The 22,263-nt window shown below is 39.4% G+C and overlaps 2 protein-coding genes across 2 annotated transcripts in view; one reads left to right on the top strand and one right to left on the bottom strand.

Moving 5' to 3' along the window:
- Positions 1-6: 6 nt before the first annotated feature.
- On the bottom strand, positions 7-5,121 carry LOC109482423 (factor VIII intron 22 protein-like). Its single transcript, XM_019785136.1, has 14 exons — positions 5,045-5,121; positions 4,566-4,612; positions 4,254-4,326; positions 3,679-3,838; positions 3,382-3,450; positions 2,985-3,047; positions 2,643-2,700; positions 2,170-2,232; positions 1,902-1,934; positions 1,516-1,580; positions 1,136-1,220; positions 914-960; positions 431-486; positions 7-227 (listed from the first exon to the last, which is right to left on the bottom strand). The coding sequence occupies exons 1-14, from the start codon at positions 5,098-5,100 to the stop codon at positions 146-148; spliced, it is 957 nt and encodes a 318-aa protein (XP_019640695.1). The 5' UTR covers positions 5,101-5,121; the 3' UTR covers positions 7-145.
- A 592-nt stretch (positions 5,122-5,713) lies between these two features.
- The window catches only part of LOC109482230 (polycystic kidney disease protein 1-like 2), a 22,954-nt gene continuing 6,404 nt past the window's right edge, over positions 5,714-22,263 (top strand). The window contains 15 exon segments of the mRNA XM_019784926.1: positions 5,714-5,741; positions 6,149-6,310; positions 8,395-8,668; positions 9,337-9,512; positions 9,885-10,017; positions 10,488-10,578; positions 10,859-11,005; positions 14,476-14,674; positions 15,044-15,183; positions 15,637-15,744; positions 19,378-19,590; positions 19,797-19,955; positions 20,966-21,184; positions 21,666-21,773; positions 21,949-22,127. Coding sequence (XP_019640485.1) covers positions 5,714-5,741; positions 6,149-6,310; positions 8,395-8,668; positions 9,337-9,512; positions 9,885-10,017; positions 10,488-10,578; positions 10,859-11,005; positions 14,476-14,674; positions 15,044-15,183; positions 15,637-15,744; positions 19,378-19,590; positions 19,797-19,955; positions 20,966-21,184; positions 21,666-21,773; positions 21,949-22,127 — 2,336 coding nt within the window.

The raw sequence follows: 22,263 nt of genomic DNA on the forward strand, positions 1-22,263 counted from the left end.
GTCTGGAAAAACCATGGCCCCTGGATACAGCAGAAGCATTTGTGGTCCAAGATATTGATAACATGCTCCCTTACGTGTTTTCATCAACAACAATGAATGTAGATTATGAGAATCGTGATCAGACACGGTTTGGTGTGAACGAGGCTCAAATCCCCTCCCCTGAAGGATGTTCCATCTCCTGTATAACCAGGTGCAGCAGGTGGTTCTGTTCAGCTGTCAGGTGCGGCCTGTAGAATAGACATCAGTAAAAGATCTATAATATGAAATCCTTCTTTGCAATTTTAAGAGAGCAGATACACTTGTGTGCTCTTGTATAGCAGCTTTTGATATACATTGTAATAGGTAACTCCAAGGAGATCTTTGGGGGTAAAATTGTGCCAGGTTCTAACTACCAGCCATTACGAGGAAATACAAAGGAAGAGTCTCTCACCATAAGTCTTTCTGCAGTGATTTAAGAGCAGAGACATCTCTAGACTGACATGCCATCTATGGAAGACAAAAGACTTTTTGTTATTAAAAAAATAACAGAATATTTCATATTCTAATATAGGATGACATGTAATTAAAGAGGAATCAAACTGATACTAGTAGTTTTTATTAATCAATATAATGCTGTTTTAGATCTATGTGTAATTTATTGTGACAGTCTTGTTTGTGATTTGTAGGGACTAATTTTATTTGATAAATGCAATGCTATGTGTTCAGTAATATTTTGTGTGGATCACAACACCAGCAGTAGCTGCCTGTGTCCCATGTGTATTGTATTGTCACAAAGCAAATAAATCAAATTAAATAACGCTTCACCATATACAATCAATACATGTTACATATGAACTAAAGTAAAACATTCATGTGGAAAAAACCACACAATGTACTGTACAAGTATAAAGCAAGTCTGTTGTAATATCCTTACCACTGTGGACTGTAGTAACAAGAAGACTTCCTCACTCAGGCAGTTAACTGAAAAACAGACAAATACCAATCAATGAAGGTATATATTCTAATTTAAGTATTGTAAATGAAAATCAAGTTCAGTGACCATCTTTCATTTAAGAAAACCAGACTAAATGTTTAAAACTGTTTAAAAATCATCTGAAACAGGCGTAACTTCTGTTTGAAGTTAGAATAGTCTCACCTGGTGCAGAGTCTTCTGAGTGAGATTCCCAGGCATATCTCTCCAGGGTCTGAGCATGCTCAGGACGGATTCTCTGGGGTGTGGGCTGGACAGGCAGGAAAGTGGAATTCTAAATCATTTGTTGTTGCTGAAGGCAGTCAGATATCCATGAAAATGATAATTCTTACAGAAAAATTAGACACTGGTATCTCTGGATAAAATTGGATAAATCATGCAACTGATAATGAATGCAAAGTGCAAAGGAATATAAAATGTCCTGATTTCCTACTTAATTTTTTTATAGCTAAGAAAAAAATTGCTGCAGATAATTCCATTAAAACAATTTGTATTGCTTATATGTATCCAAAAGCAAACAATCTAGTTCTCCCAGCACAACTTACCTGTAACAGCATCAGTAACAAAACTCTGGTGACCTCACATCTGGCCAGGATGTCACAAAATGCACCTAAGGGAAAGAAAATGCACTTTATTTGTTTATATGATATGCTTAAGTGTTACAGGGTTCAGCAATAAACATTTTATATTAAATATAATAAAATAACACACATACAACCCATGTGAATTCATTTTTGTGCAGACTTAAGTTGAAAAGGGAAAGTATGTTTTTAGTGCCGTAAATTTTCAGCTAAAAATTAATTATATATCATATGCAGTATAATCACAATGGATTGGGCAGTGAATGAGAGAATGATTTTGCAGCAGAGAGGGTGCAAAAAGCATGGAAACAATGCCTTGAATATTTCAACATTTGTAAAGTTGAACCTACCTATTGGTCTGGAGGCTGGGCCACTGGCTGAGCCTGTGCAACAGAAAATATGCCATTTAGGAAGACTTAAGGAGTTATAGGCATACTTTTTTTTATGGGCAGTCTTTTTAACGCAAAAACAATACACCTCTCACTCACATGCACACATACACACTTGTGCACAATCAACTGAAAAAATAGCTTCCTATCTGTATAATTTGTGCCTCTTATTTACCCAAAAGTCTGTCTGACAAGATTAGATATTCTACTTATTAATACAGAAATCTACCTCCTCTCTCCTGTGCCAGGTAGGCCATCTCTGTGAAGATGGTCAGAGCTCCATCATAGTCTCCTATGGGGGACATGTCATGTTAAATACATTGTATATGACATTCAATTTGCTCCCCATTTTCATTGTATTTTCAAAAAAATTCTCTTATTGTTCTCGATGTTTAGAAGAACTGTTGACAGGCCTACAATGTATATGTAGCACATGGACCACTGAAATCAACATTTAAACAGTTAAAATTGATTTGCTCAGACAAAGTGAGTTCAGAGCAGTTTATCTTAAACTATAAAGTATACAAAAAACATTTGGACTATGCTATTTCAATAGGACAGGGAGGAGAGGTATAATTATTTGATATTTCTTAAATTCTATTAATGCCAGTGATACTCAAGCAATATATAATCATGCAGACTCTTTGTCAATACAAGTAACATAGTACATAAAAATTTCAGGAGACTGATTCAAATACTGACTTGTTTGTATCTTGCAGGAAGCCACCAGTCCCAAGGATTCCAGGCAGTCTAGGGGGTTCTTACAGAATGAACAAAATATAGATTGGAGAAGATATCAAAATACATTTTCAATTGATATGTTTAAAGTACAATGACTACAAAGTTCAATGAACATTATATATTCTCAACACACACACACACACACACACACACACACACACACACACACACACACATGCAAGTGACTCTGAATGGTCATTAAATCTTTAAAACAAACCATCCCATGATGCTACATACTATATAATAGATATTTGACTTCAATTGCATTTGATGGCATTTCAGCACTAAGGAGAGTACAATTACCTGGTACTGTAGGTCTGCAGCTCTCTGGTAGTATGACATTGCCTGGTCTGGTTTGTTTAGACCCTACAGCAAACATTATTGATGTATCAGTATAAAACCATGTTGTGCAACACATCTCTCTGTACAAGAGAAAGGTAATCAAACAAATATAAGTAAATGCAGCATATAAGAGCACATACACATGGACAAGAGCAGATTAGGTGCAGGTAGACATAAGAAGTACCTGCACAGCCCCAAGTTTACCTGCACAAACCTGCATAATAATTATACATGCAGCATTTCAAGATCTGAGTACTAGTAATAAAGTATAAGTCATAAAGTACTTGAATCATGAAGTGCGTTATTCACAATATTCTTTGTTGCCTTTCAATAGCAGAACTTAAGAGTCAGTCCTCACCCTGAGAGCATTTCCCAACTCCAGACATAGACAGGCAGCCATGGCAGGTTGTATCTGCTCAATGTGAACCTGGAATTGATAGAAATTGTCATATCAATTACCACTTAATCAAACTAAGTTCACCCCAATTTTTTTTTTGTGCCAAATTTTAGGCTGGGTACACAAGTGCACCTATTCCCAAAAATAAATTTCGAGCCCTGCAATACCATTTCTTTATGGCAGTCTTATGCCAACTTATGGTACCTGCTGGAATCATGTTTTGCTGGAGTCATGTTTTGTTTGTGAGGATCTTCTCACCTTGATGGCGAAGTTGTAACAGTTCATGGCAGCGATGAGATGCTCCTCGAACCCGGGACACTTCAGCGTCTGATTGGTGCACTCTGCCTCCAGGAACAGCCGCGCCGCTTCTACCAGCGCGTGGGCCTCTCCCGGGGAATTGGACAGGGTCTGCTCACATCTGCGGGCACATATTTCACAGTATCATACTACGGTTCCAGATACTGCATGCTCTATTACAATACTAATCATATAACAGTTTCTCACATCCAAAATAGCTGTGAAAGTAATTTTTGACAGGTGCACCTAGATATTTGTGTAGGGTTATGATAAGGCAAAAGACATGCATATATAACTCAAAGCTGAAGACAGAAACCTTTTCTGGGACCCTTGACCTAACTTCTTGCTTTTTTTGTCCTTGACATGTCAATCGGGAAATAACAACACATACAACTACAAGTGAAGAAAAAACTTTCAAATGGAAAACAAAACATCTGTACACAAATTATACCAGAATCTAAAATAGTAGTATTATTCTATAGTTACAGCTGACAACGCTCCTTAGTTCTACTGACAGATAATGATCAGTGTCATACCTTGCCATGGCCAGGCAACAGAAGCCAGCATAGTGTGGGTTGTCATGTTCTAGAAGATCTTTGGAAAGGCTCCCTGTAATACACATATACCATTAGACTATTATTTAGAGTACTAGTATAAGATATTTGTGATATGTCATGATGTGTTGAGGGCAAGTGGAAGAATTATGTTTAGAGATTTCGGAATATAGGGCTTTCAGAACATAGCAGACATGTAATCGTGATAGGTACCGTAGGCCAAGTGGTAGAAACGGATATTAAAAGCTTCATTGTTTGGGAAATTCGAGGTACAGACTTCTTGGTAGCACTTACCAAACTGCTCACTAGCCTCAGCAACGTTGGGTTTCCGCAGAAATCGTCTGAAAATATGTGACAAAACACTGTTATAACAGGCTTACGTGTAGATTACATTATTATAACCATTTAACTCCATGTTATAACATTTTGTAAGCTTAAAGGCAAATGCTATCAGTGTTGACGGTATCTTCATTGCTGTGTGATATTTATTTCTGTTTCCTATATCTTGAGAAGTGGCTGCCTATTACCTGCAGTTGAAACATCCAGGAATTTACTGAATCACACTTGATGCAGATGTGATGATTGACTGACATACACCAAGGAGCTCGAGCTCCTTGCATACACACTATGATTTGTACCAAATTGACGTTTTGTTATAATTTGGCTAAAATCGAAGTGGAACGTCATTGAAAGCGTGCGTCGTATACATCTGAAGGTAGGACTATCTATCTGACAGATACTTCATCTGGACTGAAACAAAAGAGCACTCTTACTTCTTTAATTTGCTGGAAACGGCTCGGTATTTTGTGAGAAAATCTACATCCTCCATCTTGAAGAGTGACGGGGTCAAAGGTTATGTCGAGAAGCGACCTCTTGCGATTTTACCCGACTCTGTACTCACGAAGCTGCTGGCACTTCGCGGAACTATTCCAAAATACGTCCCTAGGAAACAGTGGCTAGACTAAAGTATAAATAGTTGTGGTGTCCTTCCTACCTTTTACGAATGGCCCTGAGAAACCAATCCAAGTGAAGTATGGATAATGTAATCCATTATTCATAAGCTGTATCATAAAAGTGGAATAAAAGCTGTTACCCATAATCGTTTTAAAACCCCCATATCATCAAAAATATTAAAAAGAATAGGTCAAATCAATTCAATTGCCATATGATCTATAAAACCATATGGATGATTAGTTATAACATGTGAGATTTAGCAACAGGCTCCTGTCCATTAGGAAAGCATGAAAGGTCCTTGGTACGGCATATTATTCTTTTGTGTAAAAGCTTTTTTTAGCAATTATAGGTCGAACGCTAACCTATAGGTCATGACTGAAGGCCAGTTTCTTAGTAACTATCAAAAGTGATCATGCTTGAATGACTCTCTGTGAGGGCTGACATTTAGCGGCGCTGGCCACACATCACGCAGGGACGGCAAAGGCAAGATGGAGAAATTCCTGATGCTGGTTGCAGGTCAGTCAAGCTTTGAAAAATTACGTTTAAAGCCACTAGACTCTTCCTTTCTTAATTCAACTTAAAATTTGAAGTAAATGATAGCTTAGAACTCAATCCTTTTTGAAATTTCATTTGAAGTAAAGTTGTAGCATAGAAGATAATGAAATATGAAGGTTGAAGAAATTCAACCTATAATACGACTCAAATTCTGTTTAGCACTACAGCTGTGTCAATGTTCCAATCTCAAAAACGTACGAGAAGTTATAAGACTGTTTAAGAAAACATTGAAAGAATTTCGTTTTCGACAAGAAATGTCAAAATAGCACATATCTATGTACGCCTGGGGTCAGTTTTGACCCCATATGTTGGTTTAAAAGTTAACAAAGTTAGTTCAAAGTGAAAAAAAGGATAATCGTTTCCCACAGCGCTGTTTGTAGCGATGTTGATGGTGTTTGGGACGGAGTTAAACCCGTGTCGTCCACCGCCGGATGTGCGCGTGTGTGGCTGCTGGGAGGGAGTCTTCAGTACTGGCGACACCTGTACGGTGTGTGCGTGCGCACCGGAGGACAACACATGGGACTGCTTTGGTAAGTTTTAGTGTATTTTTAGGCCACACCGTCTTGATTTTATGGATAAGCGCGTGCCCATTGATCAGCGCGCGCGCATTGATTTTCGCCTGTTTTAAAAAAAGAAAAAAAAGAACCGTGATCATGACCTCCTCCGAGGCTCTGGTCTGGCCCTAGGCCTAGGCGCCTGGGTAGTCCATGGTAGTGAGCCGGTGGTAATTCAAAAGGATGACACCGAGGCTTATGAAGCTCCAAGACTCAAGACTTCTGAAGCTCAAGAACTCAGTAAATACGTGCTGTGCCGTGTTTAATAGCATTTTCATTTTTGGCCGGAATATTTTCTTATTCGCGCGCGTGCACTAGGGGGTCTGCAGAGGATGTAATCCATAAAATTACGACTTAGTGGAAGAAAAATTATTGTGGGTTTATCTGTGTGCATGGTTGAGAATGGCATACAAGAATGCATCTTTTGTATGCGTTTTTTTTTAGTTTGCGAGGATATGTCGTATACTTTCATTGAACTGATAATAATAGTAAGCTTACACTTGTCCCATTTATTTCGACGAAATTTACTAAAATTGATATTAGAATACGTTTGAGTAATATCAGGAAATGAAAGGCCTTGGTTAAGGATATTCTATTTCAAAGACTGTTACAGGATTCCAGTACCCCCTGCTGGGCCTTTTGAATATATAAGATACAAACACAATACGGGAGCGTGTTGACGTGCGGTAGAGCATATGATGAGCATGATGATAGTTGATGGAAGTTAAACACCAGTGGGCATACAGAAATGATTTTCCTTCAACCAAGGACGTCCTTTATGCCTACAGTGCACACATCAGTTCTTTCACCACAGGGGGTCGTGGTATTGCGCAATTAACATATGACAAAAAAGGCATAGCGTTAGGTTCACATTTGCATGGTCCAATTTCTTATAATATGCCGGGATAAAAATATTGAAACGGCTAAAACGTATAAAACCTTAAGTTTAATTTTTGATATTTAAAACTTCTTGTTTTACTTTGTATAATTGGTATAGACATCTGGACTTTACTTCTTGGAAAATACAGTATCGATGAAATGCATTTTCCGATTCCTAAAATATAAGCCATTTTTGTCGACTCGAAATTATGATGACTTGGATTTCTTCTTACAAGCTTTAATCAAATGTTTCGCGACATTACGACAAAAATACCCCTTTTTCCATCTCAATAAAATTTGAGGTGTTGAAGAAAAACTAAAACGGGTATGCTGGGATATACTGGGATTTTCTTATATACACCCGCAGATTCTTCCTTGCTTAAGTCAAAACTTAAGCATGGTAGGAACAATCCCTGGTTGTGTGTAAGAAAATTTCAATATTCTATCTTCTGCATGCAAACCTGATGAAATTATTTCCGTCTGAGACTATGCTGTTGTTTTGGATAGAATGTTTTCCTTCATTCTCTCTTTTTTTTTGCTTCGAACTTTTCTCTAAAATGAAACGTTCGCCAAACTTAAAAGTGCGCAGAATCGAACCAAGGTAATAAAAAGTCGGGCGTGCCCTCTAAATGTCCTTGTTACAACCAAGGCCGACACTGACGTCAGCACCAGGGAGAAGCTGTCTTACTCAAGGCCATACTATAGCTAGTTCACTCATCAGTATATGGTGCTATAAAATATTTTCCAGACCTCCATTTTGTTTTATTTCATTTCAGATGCCTATAATTATTCAAATTTTGAGTGACCTAGATTTTTATTTCGTTTAGGTCTTCTCTTGAGGGGATTGGCTATCTTAGCTACCAAGATGTTGATGGAATTTTTCCAATTCATTCTTTCATAAAAAAAAAGACAAAATGAATGACAAGCATGTCTAATTAAGAAGTAAATTTACACATACGAATAAGCGAAAAACCGATACGTAAAAACTATTGGACACAATATTCTTTTTCCAGAAAATAAGCTTCTCCGGAGAAGCCAACGTCCAAACATTCTTTTCCATTTTTTTCTATAAATTCTTAAGAGAAGTTTTTCACTTTTGTAATAAAAAGGCAATGTAAGAAATCATTTATATCCCATGTTGAAGGAATTCACGAATGATATTTATTTTCTTTCGTTTCCAGTTAATCGGTATTTTTGGCTGGACATCGACGATGACTGGGTGGAGGGGTTTAGTGGACAACAGGTCTGCATTAATAACTACTGTGTTTCGACCGAGGAAAGAGAATATAATGCTTTCGATGACGACGTCGGCACCTTCTGGGAGCCGCTGTACGAACCGTTTGGTTACGCACACTGGGTGATCCTTAATCTGCAGCAGGTGTGGAGGATCTACCGATTTGGGATTATCAATTATGGTGATATCGTGCACGACGTCAAGAGCTTCCTTTTGGAAAGGTAAACGTTGATTATTATCTAAATTCTTAAATTTGAAATTAGAATTAAATTTATCATCCAAAAACAAAACATTATTATTAGAATGCAAAATATTGAATATATAAAAATATGAACCTTGCAAAAATAAAACAATACAAAAGTACACTATCAAAGGAAGAAAAATATTAAAGAAATTAAATAATTATGACACAATAAATATTGATTAAATGACAAAAAAATAAAAATAACAAAAAAAAATAAAAGTGTGAAAATATGAAAATATGAAAATATGAAAATATGAAAATATGAAAATATGAAAATATGAAAATATGAAAATATGAAAATATGAAAATATGAAGATATGAAGATATGAAGATATGAAAATATGAAAATATGAAAATATGAAAATATGAAAATATGAAAATATGAAAATATGAAAATATGAAAATATGAAAAAAATATTTACTTGCTTACTTCAACTCGTCAACGTAAATTTATCTTACATACACATTCCTGAAAATTATTTCATCATCTATTGTACTTTCATTTAGCCCTTGGGGAAGAATTGACAATGAAAATTTATAGCAGTTACATAGAGCTGAACGCTATTCAAGCTGTTTTGTTTTTGTCTCACCTACAGATCAAGTTTTTCTTTCCTGTCATAACATTATGCATGTTATTCTTCCCAGCTCTCCCAGCGATCCGTATGTTTGGGGGTTTGCTAACAGCTCTGACGGGGTGCAGGCCGGCATTCCTTCTTTGCAAACCTTTGACGTTTACGTTCAAACTCAGTACCTGAAGATTACTGTCAACACAAGTAGCGGGGAGCAACCGAAGATTCGAGAATTTGCCCTCTACGTGACAGGTATATAAAACACAAGGATATTGTATCTGCATGTCATTCAGTTGCATACTTTTTGGGCAAATATAATGGGATTGCATTTAATTTGTTTTGACGGGGTCGCACAATAGTATGAGGAAGGAGGAACACATGTCATCTCTGCCTTGTTTTTTTTTTTCAGGAAACAAAGGATAATAGGCAGACCTTATGTCTCACATTAAATAATGTGTGTTTTTATTATGAGCATACATAAAAGGTACTTTTGCATTGTAGTTCCTGCTGTCTAGTACGTCATATAGAATTGCTTATTCAAATAAGTCAGCATTGAATCATGCATTGTCCCTATTGCAATTATGTTGCAATTAACTACATTGATAAATTTGTTTCTGTTTTAAGAAAATCCACCACTAGCCGAGCCGTGTGTTGTGGTTCATACCGGTTGCGTCCTGGACGAGCCAGCTGTGAAAGTAGCTCCGCCTGGCGACCAGCAGTGTTATGTCATCGCTGATATTCATGAACTGATTCGCGAGTAACTACACATCAATTTCTAAAACATTTAATTCATTTTCTTGATGTTTACATTTTTGTTGAAGGGAACTAGTTGATGTCTCTACCATTGTTTCTAGCCGTGCATGTGTTTCAAACTAACTGTTTTCAAAGATTTATCAATATCCATCTAGCAGTCATAGTCTGAATGGTGTGGACTGTGATTATCAGTTGCAACATCATATAAGTGCAGGTCTTAGATTTCTGTATTTTTAGCTCCTCCCACAACACATGTTGTATCGGTAACGCCATAGAGAGTTTTCTGTCTTGTGATGCTATATTCATTTATTTCATTCTATGGAGTACAAAAACTTCCAGGAACTCAGGTTTTGAATTCCTAGGTGTCCCTGGAGTAACTTTTCTTCCATTTTCCTGTGTGCAGACATTTTTCTGCTCTTTGCTCGTACATGGATGTTCAAATACCTGACTGTGTTTTTTTCTTTTCAAATATAGTAAGAACAATCCTCTGCTGGTTCATCGGACCGGCAACATCACGTTCCACGGCGACCTCTCGGTTGAATGTCCTGAAGATGTGTCCTATAATGTATGTAATTATGAAATTTCATAATGAAGCCATACTATGTTTACTATACGGATTCTATTTTCGAAATTTTGGTTCGTTTTCAAAACAACTTCGTAACGTTATATATATATATATTTGTTTTTATCGCGTAATTTTCTAAGGTCAAAAGGAATTATGGTATACCACGAGCTTTTTGTTTCACCTTATCCCTGTAGATTAACTTAAAATATAATGTGAATTTAGTATTACTAATAACTACCTTAGCAGGCTGCGACAGCTAATTTTCGTGTTGTCTTTCCAGATCAGCTTATATTGGACAGTGCGAGAAGAAGGACCGGTAACATCCGGGCCACCGCTGGACGACATTTTACCCGAGGACTGGCCGCAGAACAACCTTCATTTTTCCGTCCCACCGCGGACCTTACCCCTCGGGCTCTACATGATACAGGTCGGTAAAGAAAAACCAGAGTGGATATCGGGCTCCCCCACTCCTAGCCCTTCTTGATCTTCCCGCCCCCTCCTCCCACTCGTAGCCCTCCCTGATCTTCCCCCTCTCCCTACTCGTAGCCCTCCCTGATCTTCCCCCTCCCCCCCATTCGTAGCCTCCATTTGAGGAGCAATATTTGCTCTGCGACACAGGTAGTTTCATACATCGCCCTTCTTCGATTTCTAAGGGGCACTTATTCTAATTTTGGTACTAGCACAGTGTTCTAGATATTTTTCTTAACAGTATTCAGTTCTTCCATTCAATCGTCGCCATGGCGATGATTTTTATTGCCTTTCTTGCTCCGACTGTTTGTTTCGACCTTTCTTTACAAGCTCAAATTGACCTGCAGGGCGGTTTTCAAACTAGATCCATTTTCTGTTTCTGGCATTATTTTCCCACAGTTCCAAGCCACATTGACGGTGCCAGGAAGTGGCCACGTGTCTATCGCAGCGGTGCAGACGTGGGTAGAAGTCACCCGGATGCCACTCGTCTTTACCGTCGGTCCTGCTCAGCAAACTGTCAACACCACCTTTGACCTGATTGTGAACGCTGCGCTCTCGTATGACCCGGACGGGATTCTTAGTTCAAGCGGATTTCTCTACGACTGGAAATGCTCTTATGAAGCCACTCTACGTAAGATACAGTCACTTCAATAATTTTTGGGTGGCCCACATCGACCCGATTAGAAAAAAAATTAAAAGCTCGCTGGAAATATCTGGTATTATACAAATATGAATACTTGTATTTTCACTAAGTTGCGTTTTCAAAATAAGTTTCACAATGTAAAAGTCTTTGTGTTGTTTTAAATGTGATATAAATAGCATGATAAGAAATAAGAAGTACCACATAACGAGAAAACGAAACGAAACTCAATACAAATCCGACAAAGAAACTTATATATATCTAACTTCAACAATTGCCATGCACATTTGCTGCAAAATTTCTAATTTATTTGTATACTAGGCTAAAGTAGTGTTGTCTGAATTTTCCTTCATAATTTAGAGGCCTGGTGCCATTGCGTTTTTAATAACTGTCATTATTATAATTTTGTAGCCCTCGATGCTTCAAAGGTCAACATAGCTGTCTGTAAGGAATCGTTCTCCAGTGGCGTTGCTTACGGTGGTGTTCCTGAGAATGCAAACGACGGGGAAAACGGAGATGGAAACTATAACTCAGAGTCGTGCATTCACAGCGGTGGGGAGGCCAACCCTTGGTGGATGGTGGATCTGGGTAAACAATATCCCATCGAAAGGTAACCTGCATTGATTTTTATATCTACCTTTCCTTTCCTTTTTTCCATCCGTTTCATTTTACACTGCAAGCTTTACTACGCCTTTAACTATCACAATCATAGAGCTCGTTACTATGTTGAACATAGAAGTCTTAGCTTTTTCATATTTTCATGATTGGGATCTCATTCTTTCCCTTACAGCACGGATATATCTGCCCTACATGTAACCATTGCATCACACAATTTCAGCTGCAACTGAGGACCGTCCATTTAAATCAACCACACTCAGATGTTTTGTTATTGTAATATTTTATTTTAATCGACATTTTAATACTTTGTAATATTTTATGCTATTCGTCATATTGAGTTGTGTCCTATGTAAGTGAAACGTACTTTCATGTACTATGTAAGTAGAACGTATTTCAGCCTGACGGGCTGCAATGTTTTACCTAATAAACCAGTCATTCATTCATTCATTCAAAACCATGACTAACATTAAAAAAACAGTTACTCAAGCAACTGGATATGATTTTGAAAACGGTCAGACTTTTCAGGTAGCCCACTACCTTTCGTCAGTGACATTAAGAGACTTCAGGAGAAATGGAGGTTTATGAGCACGAACTATTGATTGATATGCAAATAAGTGAAGAGAATTTTTGGGAAGTCCAGTTGCTTGAGTAACTGCGTTTTGTGGCGTAACTTATTACCTGGAGGTCTAACCTTCACAGACGCATGACTAACATTATACATTTGCAGGATTATCGTGTACGTCCGCCGAGACTGGGAAGCTGAAATCGATTCCGCTAAGATCCATGTGGGCGACTTTCCCGTCCTTCTGGACAATCCAATAGTCGAAACCATACAGTATGTTGCGGAGAGATTCGCCTATTATATCAACGTTGGTGGGACCTTGGCCCGGTATGCTGGCATCTCAGACTCAGTCTCAGGGGACGGATTAGGGATGGGTATCTGTGAATTTGAGGTGTACACAAACGAAGCTGCGTTACTACCAGGTGAGGTCCATACGAATGTGTGTCTGTATATACGAAATAGAAACACAAAAACAATACATTGCATTTTTTTAAATCAGGAGTCATTGAGTTATTCCATGCAACAACAATAACACAACACTACGTCTCTTCAAACTGACAGGAAAACATTATTTTCCAGGCACAGACTGTGAAGTAGTGCTAGGCTGTGTGGTGGAATCTAGGCTCGCCGGCATACGTACGTTCACAACCGGCCTGATCACGTACGACAGACCTCCGGGTATCATAGCCCACGTCTCTGTCAACGTCACCGCCGGAACGTTCCCCACGGCATCGCTTCAACAGACCATCCACGTTGTTCCAGAGGAGAGCTTGTTGGGCTTGTATTTAGAGTGCGTTAAATTTCATATTTTCTTTAAAATGTATCTTTAGTACACGTTTAACAGCAGAATTATACTCGTCATTTTCTCCTAGCTGATATTTGGTGGATGCTAATTTGCGGAAAGTACAATGTATTCATCTGCGGGACAGTTACCACTTGGCACCTGTAAAAACAGTACAAAAAGAACCTGATAAACAAACCTAACAAAACACGCCAAAATAAGCCGATTCAGAAGGCTTGCTAAGAGAGTACATTTGTCGCATGTCGCTAATGAAACGTGTCCACTTTTCCACAGGTGTAAGGAGAACTGTAACCAGTTCAGTACCGCAGCAGGCTGGCCACTGGTCCTGGACACAGCTTCAGAAATACAGGGCAGTATTGAGTACAGTCTGGTGGAGTATCCAGCAGGACATGCAGCTGAAAACTGGACTCTAGTGATAGAAGTTGTAAACGCGTCCCTTCGAGTTCCCGATGGAGTATTTGTGGTATGATGAATTGATGACTACCTTTAATGCACATTTTGCTAGTCTCCACCAGACTCCATTGCAGGTAGTAAAATAAAATTTTCCATGGTCTAAAAAGGAAAATAGCCCGTCTGGGGAGTTAACCAGCCATAGATGGTCCAATATGCACGTTCTACAATTCGCCTGGTGGAGACGACATTTTGCCACACTGGCCAAGTACAAGTCACATAACAAAACATGATGAACAGAAACAGATGCAAAAAAATATACATGATAAAAGATGTGATGCACTTTGCTTTGCAAATTTTTGCTAGCTGTTTAGGGCAAAAGCTACCCATAAAACAACACAACTTTTCCTTTCACAGGACGTGGGTTATTACACGATCCGACTGACCGACACAGTCGATGGCTGGCAGAAGACGTCGGAATGGAGATTCCAGGTCCTGCCCGGTCCTTTTCCGAGCTCAACTGCAGATGGCGACCCTCTGGACCTATCAGGGATGTGTACTCTTATCCCTGCCGCTGGTACTGCTTTGATTGACACATTCTGTGTAACTTGTCAAGGTAAGGTTTTGCTAATGAGTACCTTGACGTTGGATCTGTACATTTTTAAGTAAAGAGAAAGCCTTGTAATGTTTTATTAGTAGTAATGTGTACCTCTATGTATCTTTCAACATAACTCGGAGGCTTAAAGATGAATTTAGTAGCCTTATCATGGGGACAGCGTAATTGATAATTTCTAAGCGCATAATGCTAGAGTCACATTTCCAAGCCGGGGCCCGGTTGGGCAGTTTGGGGGAACATACAGCGTTTCATACAGAAGGGGGCAGAGGACAAATACGTTAATAGAGGTACGTAACCACAGCGAGATATTTGCAAAAACTCCTAAAACATTTCCGAAGGTTTGAAATTTCTTTTTTTGTTCATTGTTAGAATTTGCCGATTTATTTGGCCCGCTGGAGACGCAGGTTGCGTTTGAGCTGGATCCGTTAGCAGAGATCGCCACGGTGACGTATCCAGGAGACGGGGAGCCTACACTGAACGAAGTCATCCTGAACCCGTTCACCGGATGGGTGAGTTAACTCTGTAGTTTCGTCATCGATGTTCTTTCATTAAGATGCATATACTTGCGCTCAAACACCCACATATACACACGCAAACACACACACACACTCACACACACACACACACACACACACACACACACACACACACACACACACACACACACACACACACACACACACACACACACACACACACACGGACACACACGCGCGCACACACACACATACATACACACACATGCACACACACTCACACACACACACACACAGACATACACACACACACACACACACAAACGTGCTCTCACACACACAATGTCTGATATAAATCCTTTGCTTAAAAACAAATTTCTTGCTCTAACATGAATTATGAATTCTAAGTTTCCACATTTTATAACATTCAAATGGGAATAACCGATGAAAATTTCTGAGGTAGAAACTTATGATCTATTGTTATAGGTTGGATTCACGAACCTTTTTGACCTTCCTCCTGGAACCGTCATCTTGCAAGTACGATTCGGATCGCCTGATGGCCGCTATATTGAATTTGATCTGGAACCAGCACTGGTGTGTGTGCTCCTTCTTTTTCTTTATTGTATATTATTGTTATCATCATAATCACGTCATGAAGAACAAAAATCTATACGATTTCATTTCGACAAACATTTGTCTAAACCGCCCATTAATGAAAAAAAAAGCCAATTTCACTAGACAATGATCCGGAATTTTTAAATGTTATCTTCGTAATTAGGAAGGACAGAATAGGGATTCAAACCGAGAAACTTTGGATTTTGAGTTAACAAATCCTAACCACAAGACCATCTCATGATCAAAGACTACCATGCCGCTTCTGAATTGAATTAGAGTGACCCTAATAAAGGCAAAACTGTTCAGTTTTTTTTTCTTTGCTTGCAGATAGCACTACCGACAATTGAGCAGCTCCAGGAGTACCTAGATGGGTTCATGACCTACCCGACCGGTGGGTTCTTCAGTCTGATACAGAACGGAGAGCCACTCACGGCTTTTCTCGGTGCTGTCATCGCGTCCCATACGGCTAGTGTTGTGGCAGCTGGAGGCGTGGATATAACAGAGGTGCTCATTATTACCTCCATTACAAAAAACGAGGTTTTGTTTTGTCCCCTCTCTCTTCTTCTGTTCTCTGTTACTCTGTTACAAAGGCTACGTAGATGGTGTGTTCCGTTGAAAGGCAGTTATACCTGCCAGCCAGATATGTATCCCCGAAATATAGGACACTCATTTGCATAACCCTACAGATTAGCAAGGCCTAATTATTAGCTAATATGTAAGCCAGGGCATAACTTCTTGTTCAAGAGTAGACCAGCAGGTACCAGCAAAGATGAACCAGCCTGTATAAACGGTTGTGAAGTAGAAGGATGTGATACGAGGTTGTATATTACAATTATTCCACATAATTGTAATATACAGTCTCATTACTGGTCAGTGATAAATGTCAATTGACGTTTTTTTTCTCCATTTTTGTAGAAAGTGGACATGATGATAGCAGGACTCTCAAGGATGGACATACCGGACATGGAGACTGTAAATAGCGCATCTGTGTCTGTGCTGATGCTGACGGCCATTCCCGAAATGGTGTCAGGAAAGACCCAGGTCGGTTTCGGTTCTATGTTCTTTCACCGGGTTACATATATCTAGAAATATGCTGGAGTGTATTGACGGAATAAGATTTTGACCCAACCTGTCACACATTCATGAACTTTCTCTCGAATTTGTTTTTGAAACCCAGCCGACCAGGTTCGGCAGGCCTTTGGGAACACTTTGACGAGATGTTTAACATTTTTAATCATTCTACTTGCGTTGTGCAGCGCAAACAGTAGCTGGATTCGACCGAACCAGTCGACTTTGTATATGTACCTATCATGTAACAATGTTTGGGCTGCTTTCGGCTTGAGCTCGGGTGGTTAAATTTGTGAATGTGTGGCAACGGGCATTAGGTTGTATTGTAACTTAGAAATGTTCGCAAAGTGACCAAAAATTTAACTAATTATACAGACAACGATTTAAACAAATTGTTTTTGTCAATCATACTTTAATACATTGCTTGAAAGTTTTTGCTGTATATTATGAAATCAAGAGCCACGCGAATTCAATTTTTGTTACGCAAGGACCTAGTGTAGTGTGTGTGTGTGTGTGGGGGGGGGGTATTATGGTTTAAAGGGAACAATCCTTGTATTATTTTATAGGTGTTGTCTGCTTACTTGCTGTATGAATGTTTTGAGACGACAAGAGAGCTGTCGACAAATGTAACAAAAATGCCGACTTGGGAAGTGAACAAAGCCGCAGCCCGCATGGTTACTGGTTAGTTAATGGATTATTTTGTTACATTTCTTTTTAAATTTTCAATCTGACTCAAGTAAACCAATACGCAGGCTTTAGTATTCTTGCTTGTGTTTTCGTTCTGTCGGTTTGACATTTGCTACGTATATACGCACATCAACGAACCTATAGAAGATAGTTAAAACTCCTAGAAAGATCCAAGTATGCAATTAAGTATTGAATTCTGTTCTATAAGGTCATGTTGCGAAGTCTGAGCCTGCTATAGCCATTTGTATCTTTAGAGCACGGTAAAAAAATGCCTGCTGCACATGCACTATACTATACGCTATATTTCCCATATAGGTGTTGTGAATGTATTCAAAGCTTCTGAAACAATGGCTGTATCAGAACATCTTGAAGACGAGTCGTTCTCTGAAAATCTACAATATGTGAGTATAGCGAACCACTCAATTAATGTGATTTACAATGTGCACGCGTACGTATTCATTTTTGAAGTTTTTTTTTTAATCTACGATAATTGCAGACATATATGTTGAAAATTAAAACTTTATTTGAATTACACAAATACACAGCTTTTGGTGCAAAATGTTATTAGATGTCCCTTTTTGCTTATTAGTCTGTACGTTTGTTGTTTCAGGAAAAAATACATATCTGACATGTATTGTCGTTTTAGGCTTTTCTTTTTCGTCAAGGTGACCCATAGCATAATATCTCCTAATCGCTAGAATAACACCTGGAGTAAGATGTGCGGGGCTCACTCCACAAGAAAGCAGCATTTTCCAATATAGGTTACTATATACATCGAGGAATATCTTTATCAAACATACACAATTTATTATGTGTAAATCCCAATTTATGGAGTTCAAATAAAATGGCTTGTCAGGGCCGGCAGCTTACATCTTCTCCTTCCCTGTCATAGAACCAAGAAGCCACCGAGGTCGGTTTCAAGGCCCTGGATGTTCTGGACGAAATTTACCTGATTAACAGAATGAAGGGAGATCCGAACCGGGAGATGTTCTTTGACGTTGCCATGTCGACGGTATGTTCTACATGGTTCATGCATAGCTGAGCATAAGTAGGCTATGGGAGAGAAAGATGGAAATAAATGCATGGCTCCTTTTAGCTCAAACATAAAAGCGGCTATGACTACACACATACGCGTATTCTCTCTCTCTCTCTCTCTCTCTCTCTCTCTCTCTCTGTGTGTGTGTGCGTGTGCGTGTGTGCCTGTGTGTCTATGGCTACAAATAATTTTATTAAAGCCTCATAAAAACGTTGTGCACAAGATGTTTTATGGTCATCTCAAAATATAGACAGAACAGCATTATCACACATTCACAGTGTCAAGTGTTTTACACGTTGGAATGTGATGTCCTCCATTCCAGTGTCTAAGGGGTTAGGCCTTCGATTGCCCTGTAACATGCTTGCATGTCCGTTTCAGGTGCAAATCAGAATTCAGCGGGAACGGCAGAACGACCCCTCGGAGAAAGTGTACACTGTCGGCGGGACGGGCGGAAGGAGCAACTCCCTCGTCCGGGTTCCGTCTTTTTCTTCTCTCGTCGGTGGTGCCTGTCCGGGGGACACCGTTGGCGTCCAGGTAACTGTCAGCTAGATGGATTGGAACTTTGCTGAGATTGAGACGAGGATTAGGTCTTAATGATACATATACCTGAAGCTATCATTGAACTGAAGCTATCGTTGAGAACTCATTTTTTCCATCTACAGGTTATTTAACAGTGTGGCGAAACATATCACAAACACACAAGCACTTCAAATCCAACATGTTCGCTGTGAAAAACAGCTGTAATGCCCTATGTGTGCATTGGCAATGAAGCTTCGAAGTTTGATAACTACATATCCCTCATTGCTTCTCTTCATTTCCAGTTTCTGGAGTCTAACTTCAACCCGTTCGAATATTCCAACAACTCCCGCATCATCCGTGCTGACGTCACGGGCCTTCACGTCAAGTGTGGAAACGTCGAAATCCCGGTCTCCGGGCTGAGCCAGCCAGTCGACATTCTAACTAACAGGAAAAACGGAAGTCTGAAAGACTCTTTGTATACTTTCCAGGCATCTGAAGCGCTTGGCAGTCTGTCTGTAAGTTAATACAGAACGTTAACTTGCAGAAACGTTCATCTGTGTTGGTAGTGATTACTGTGTAACTAGTAAAGTGTATGGTCAATTAGTTGAATCAATTTAAACTGTTACGTTTTGTAATTATGGATTAATTCCTGAGCTTCAGACAAGTGAGTTTCTTTTCTGACTGAACATTTTTACAAAAATGTATGGACTTTTTGTTTCAGTTTTTCCAGTTCTTTGCGAAGAAAAAACAGTCGGCGTTAAGCTTCAGCTTAGACTTCAAAAGCACCCTATTTCCTCAAGACATCGCCTTGTTTCTCCGCAAGGAGGCGCCGCCGACTCCCGAGGACTACAACTGGACCACCACCCTGCCTGTTCCTGATGCACAGGTAATGTTTAAGAGCTTTACTTGTAATTCTAACCACAAATTAAACATCAAGCGATTGATTTTATTTGACAACGATGGATCGCTTTTCAATCTTTATCGAAAAGTGCGATATAACAAAAACAAAAAAGAGAGTTAACTACTAATATATACAGATGCAGAAAGGTGTTAAGTAAAATATATGAAAATGAAGACAATCTTCGATCGGTGATATCCAAGATTTTTTTCTTCACATCGTCTGTTTTAATACTAGCGGGCTTAGTTATCACTCCAATGTGCCCTAGACAGTTAGTCTGCTATCAGTCAATAGTAATGCATTTAAAATTGAGGCATTTGCACATAAATGGACTTACCCGCCAAAATGTATGTTACTGCCAGATTGTGTCCATCCCGTGGATAAATGAAACAGTCCTGACATCCAACCCCTACCATTGGCTGCTGTCCCCGGAGGAGATCGACATCACGGATGACGATGTGGAAAATAAGACCAACTACTTCCTCGGTGAGTTTACCATTTGTTACTAGTCAATAGTGCCAGTCAGAGTATCACTAGAAGATTGTTTCAAAAAGGCGATTTCTTTTATCTAACGATCTCTCATTTGTTGCATTCCCCTATCAGGCGTGCGGTTTGGCTCTGCCCAGAACCTGAGTAGTGGAGACATTGTAGACTTCACTCTGCACATCTTCGAGACGTCCTGTGTTTATTTTGATGAGGATGTTGACTTGTGGCACAGTGATGGATGTACGGTGAGTAGAGCTGTCCAATGGAATGTGGCTTCTTAACCGCAAAATTGTGTAGAGAACACTACCAGGGTGTAGAGGCAAGATGATGTGTTGTTTGCGGGGCATGTCTGGGCAACATAATTTACGGAGGCCAACAGTTGACAATTCGCAATGGCAATGTTTTCATCATTTTGCTGCGCATTTTTTTCACTATTGAATAGTACAGGTGTTTAGAAAAAAGGAGAATGTGACATGATTTATATATATGAATTATCGCACATGTAGGTGGGAATGATGTCCAATGCCAGCCACATCCACTGCCAATGTGACCATCTGACAAAATTTAGCGGCTTCGTTGCCCCGAATCCTCTCAACATCGCTGCAGCGCTGTCTGCTAACGTTCTAGAGAACCCAGCAGGGCTCATCCTCGTGCTTACTGTGCTCGGCATGTACTTCATGGGCGTATTATGGGCACGGAAAGAAGACAGAAGGGACTTATCCAAGGTAGCGTAAATGACGTATTCATTTTAAGTACCTATGAAAGAAGATATCTTTCTATTGCACGGTAATTGTAGCAATAACTGACTTTGACACAGGTCATTTATCAAGCTGAGAAGGCCTAATCAAGTACAAGTAAATAAGTAACTCGTAGTATGTAATAGAAGTTAAATTACCACAGTAACAAAGATATCAAGGAAATTGATATATCTTTATTCAACTTTCATAGCAATTGTTTGAGATTTCATCATTCAAATAATACTGAATTAGGCCCTGCGTTTTGATAATGTTGTCCATGGTGCTGAACACCAGCCACACAGCCCCGCAATTATCTGATCATGCTTAAGTATATACATGGTATTGATTTGTAAGTGGTATAAATCTAGTGCTCTAATTATTTTCTGTTTGCGCCACCAGCACCTTTGCTTAAACTGAAGTGAGGCATTATGTTAGAATGTTTATAAGGGTTTGGTGGATGTTTTGCCAGGTTGGAGTTAAGATTCTCCCTGGACACAGACTGAACCCCAGGAAGGATTGTCAATACGTCATCACTGTTTACACTGGATTCAAGGGGAATGCTGGGACAACTGCAGAGGTAGCTTCAATTTTTCTTTGGATTAAATTTTATTTATGATATTCATGTGATATCAATGTTAATTCAACATCAATAAATTATTACATTTGGTGCCGAAAATACCTTTTATTATAAATTCTAACCTGGTGTATTTTCCATCCTTTTATTATAATTGTGAGAGTTTAAATTTCGTCAGGTTACCATCGTGCTTTACGGCCAAGACAGAGAGAGTCCCCCTTTCATACTCAGCGACTCAAAGAGAGTGACTTTTGAGAAGGGCAGCGTGGACTCCTTTCTCGTGTCGACATCAGAGCCACTGGGAGATTTGACTTACCTACGTGTGTGGCACAACAATGCAGGATACAGCCCTGCATGGTGAGCTGCATTTGAGTAGTCTGTCTCTCCCTCTCTCTCTCCCTCTCTCTCCACCTCTCTTCCTCTCTCTCCCTCTCCCTCTCTCTCTCTCCCTCTCTCTCCCTCCCTCTCTCTCCCTCCCTGTCTCTCCCTCTCT

This window comes from Branchiostoma belcheri, unplaced genomic scaffold (genome assembly GCF_001625305.1).
Source record: "Branchiostoma belcheri isolate BF01 breed outbred unplaced genomic scaffold, Haploidv18h27 scaffold11, whole genome shotgun sequence".
NCBI lineage: Eukaryota > Metazoa > Chordata > Leptocardii > Amphioxiformes > Branchiostomatidae > Branchiostoma > Branchiostoma belcheri.

Coding starts and splice junctions, on each gene's coding strand:
- LOC109482423 (XM_019785136.1), bottom strand. CDS start 5,100: ATGGAGGATGTAGATTTTCTCACAAAATACCGAGCCGTTTCCAGCAAA. Junction 1,935..2,169: donor CCTGGCACAGGAGAGAGGAG/GTAGATTTCTGT, acceptor TCTGTTGCACAG/GCTCAGCCAGTGGCCCAGCC. Junction 961..1,135: donor CTCAGAAGACTCTGCACCAG/GTGAGACTATTC, acceptor TCTGTTTTTCAG/TTAACTGCCTGAGTGAGGAA.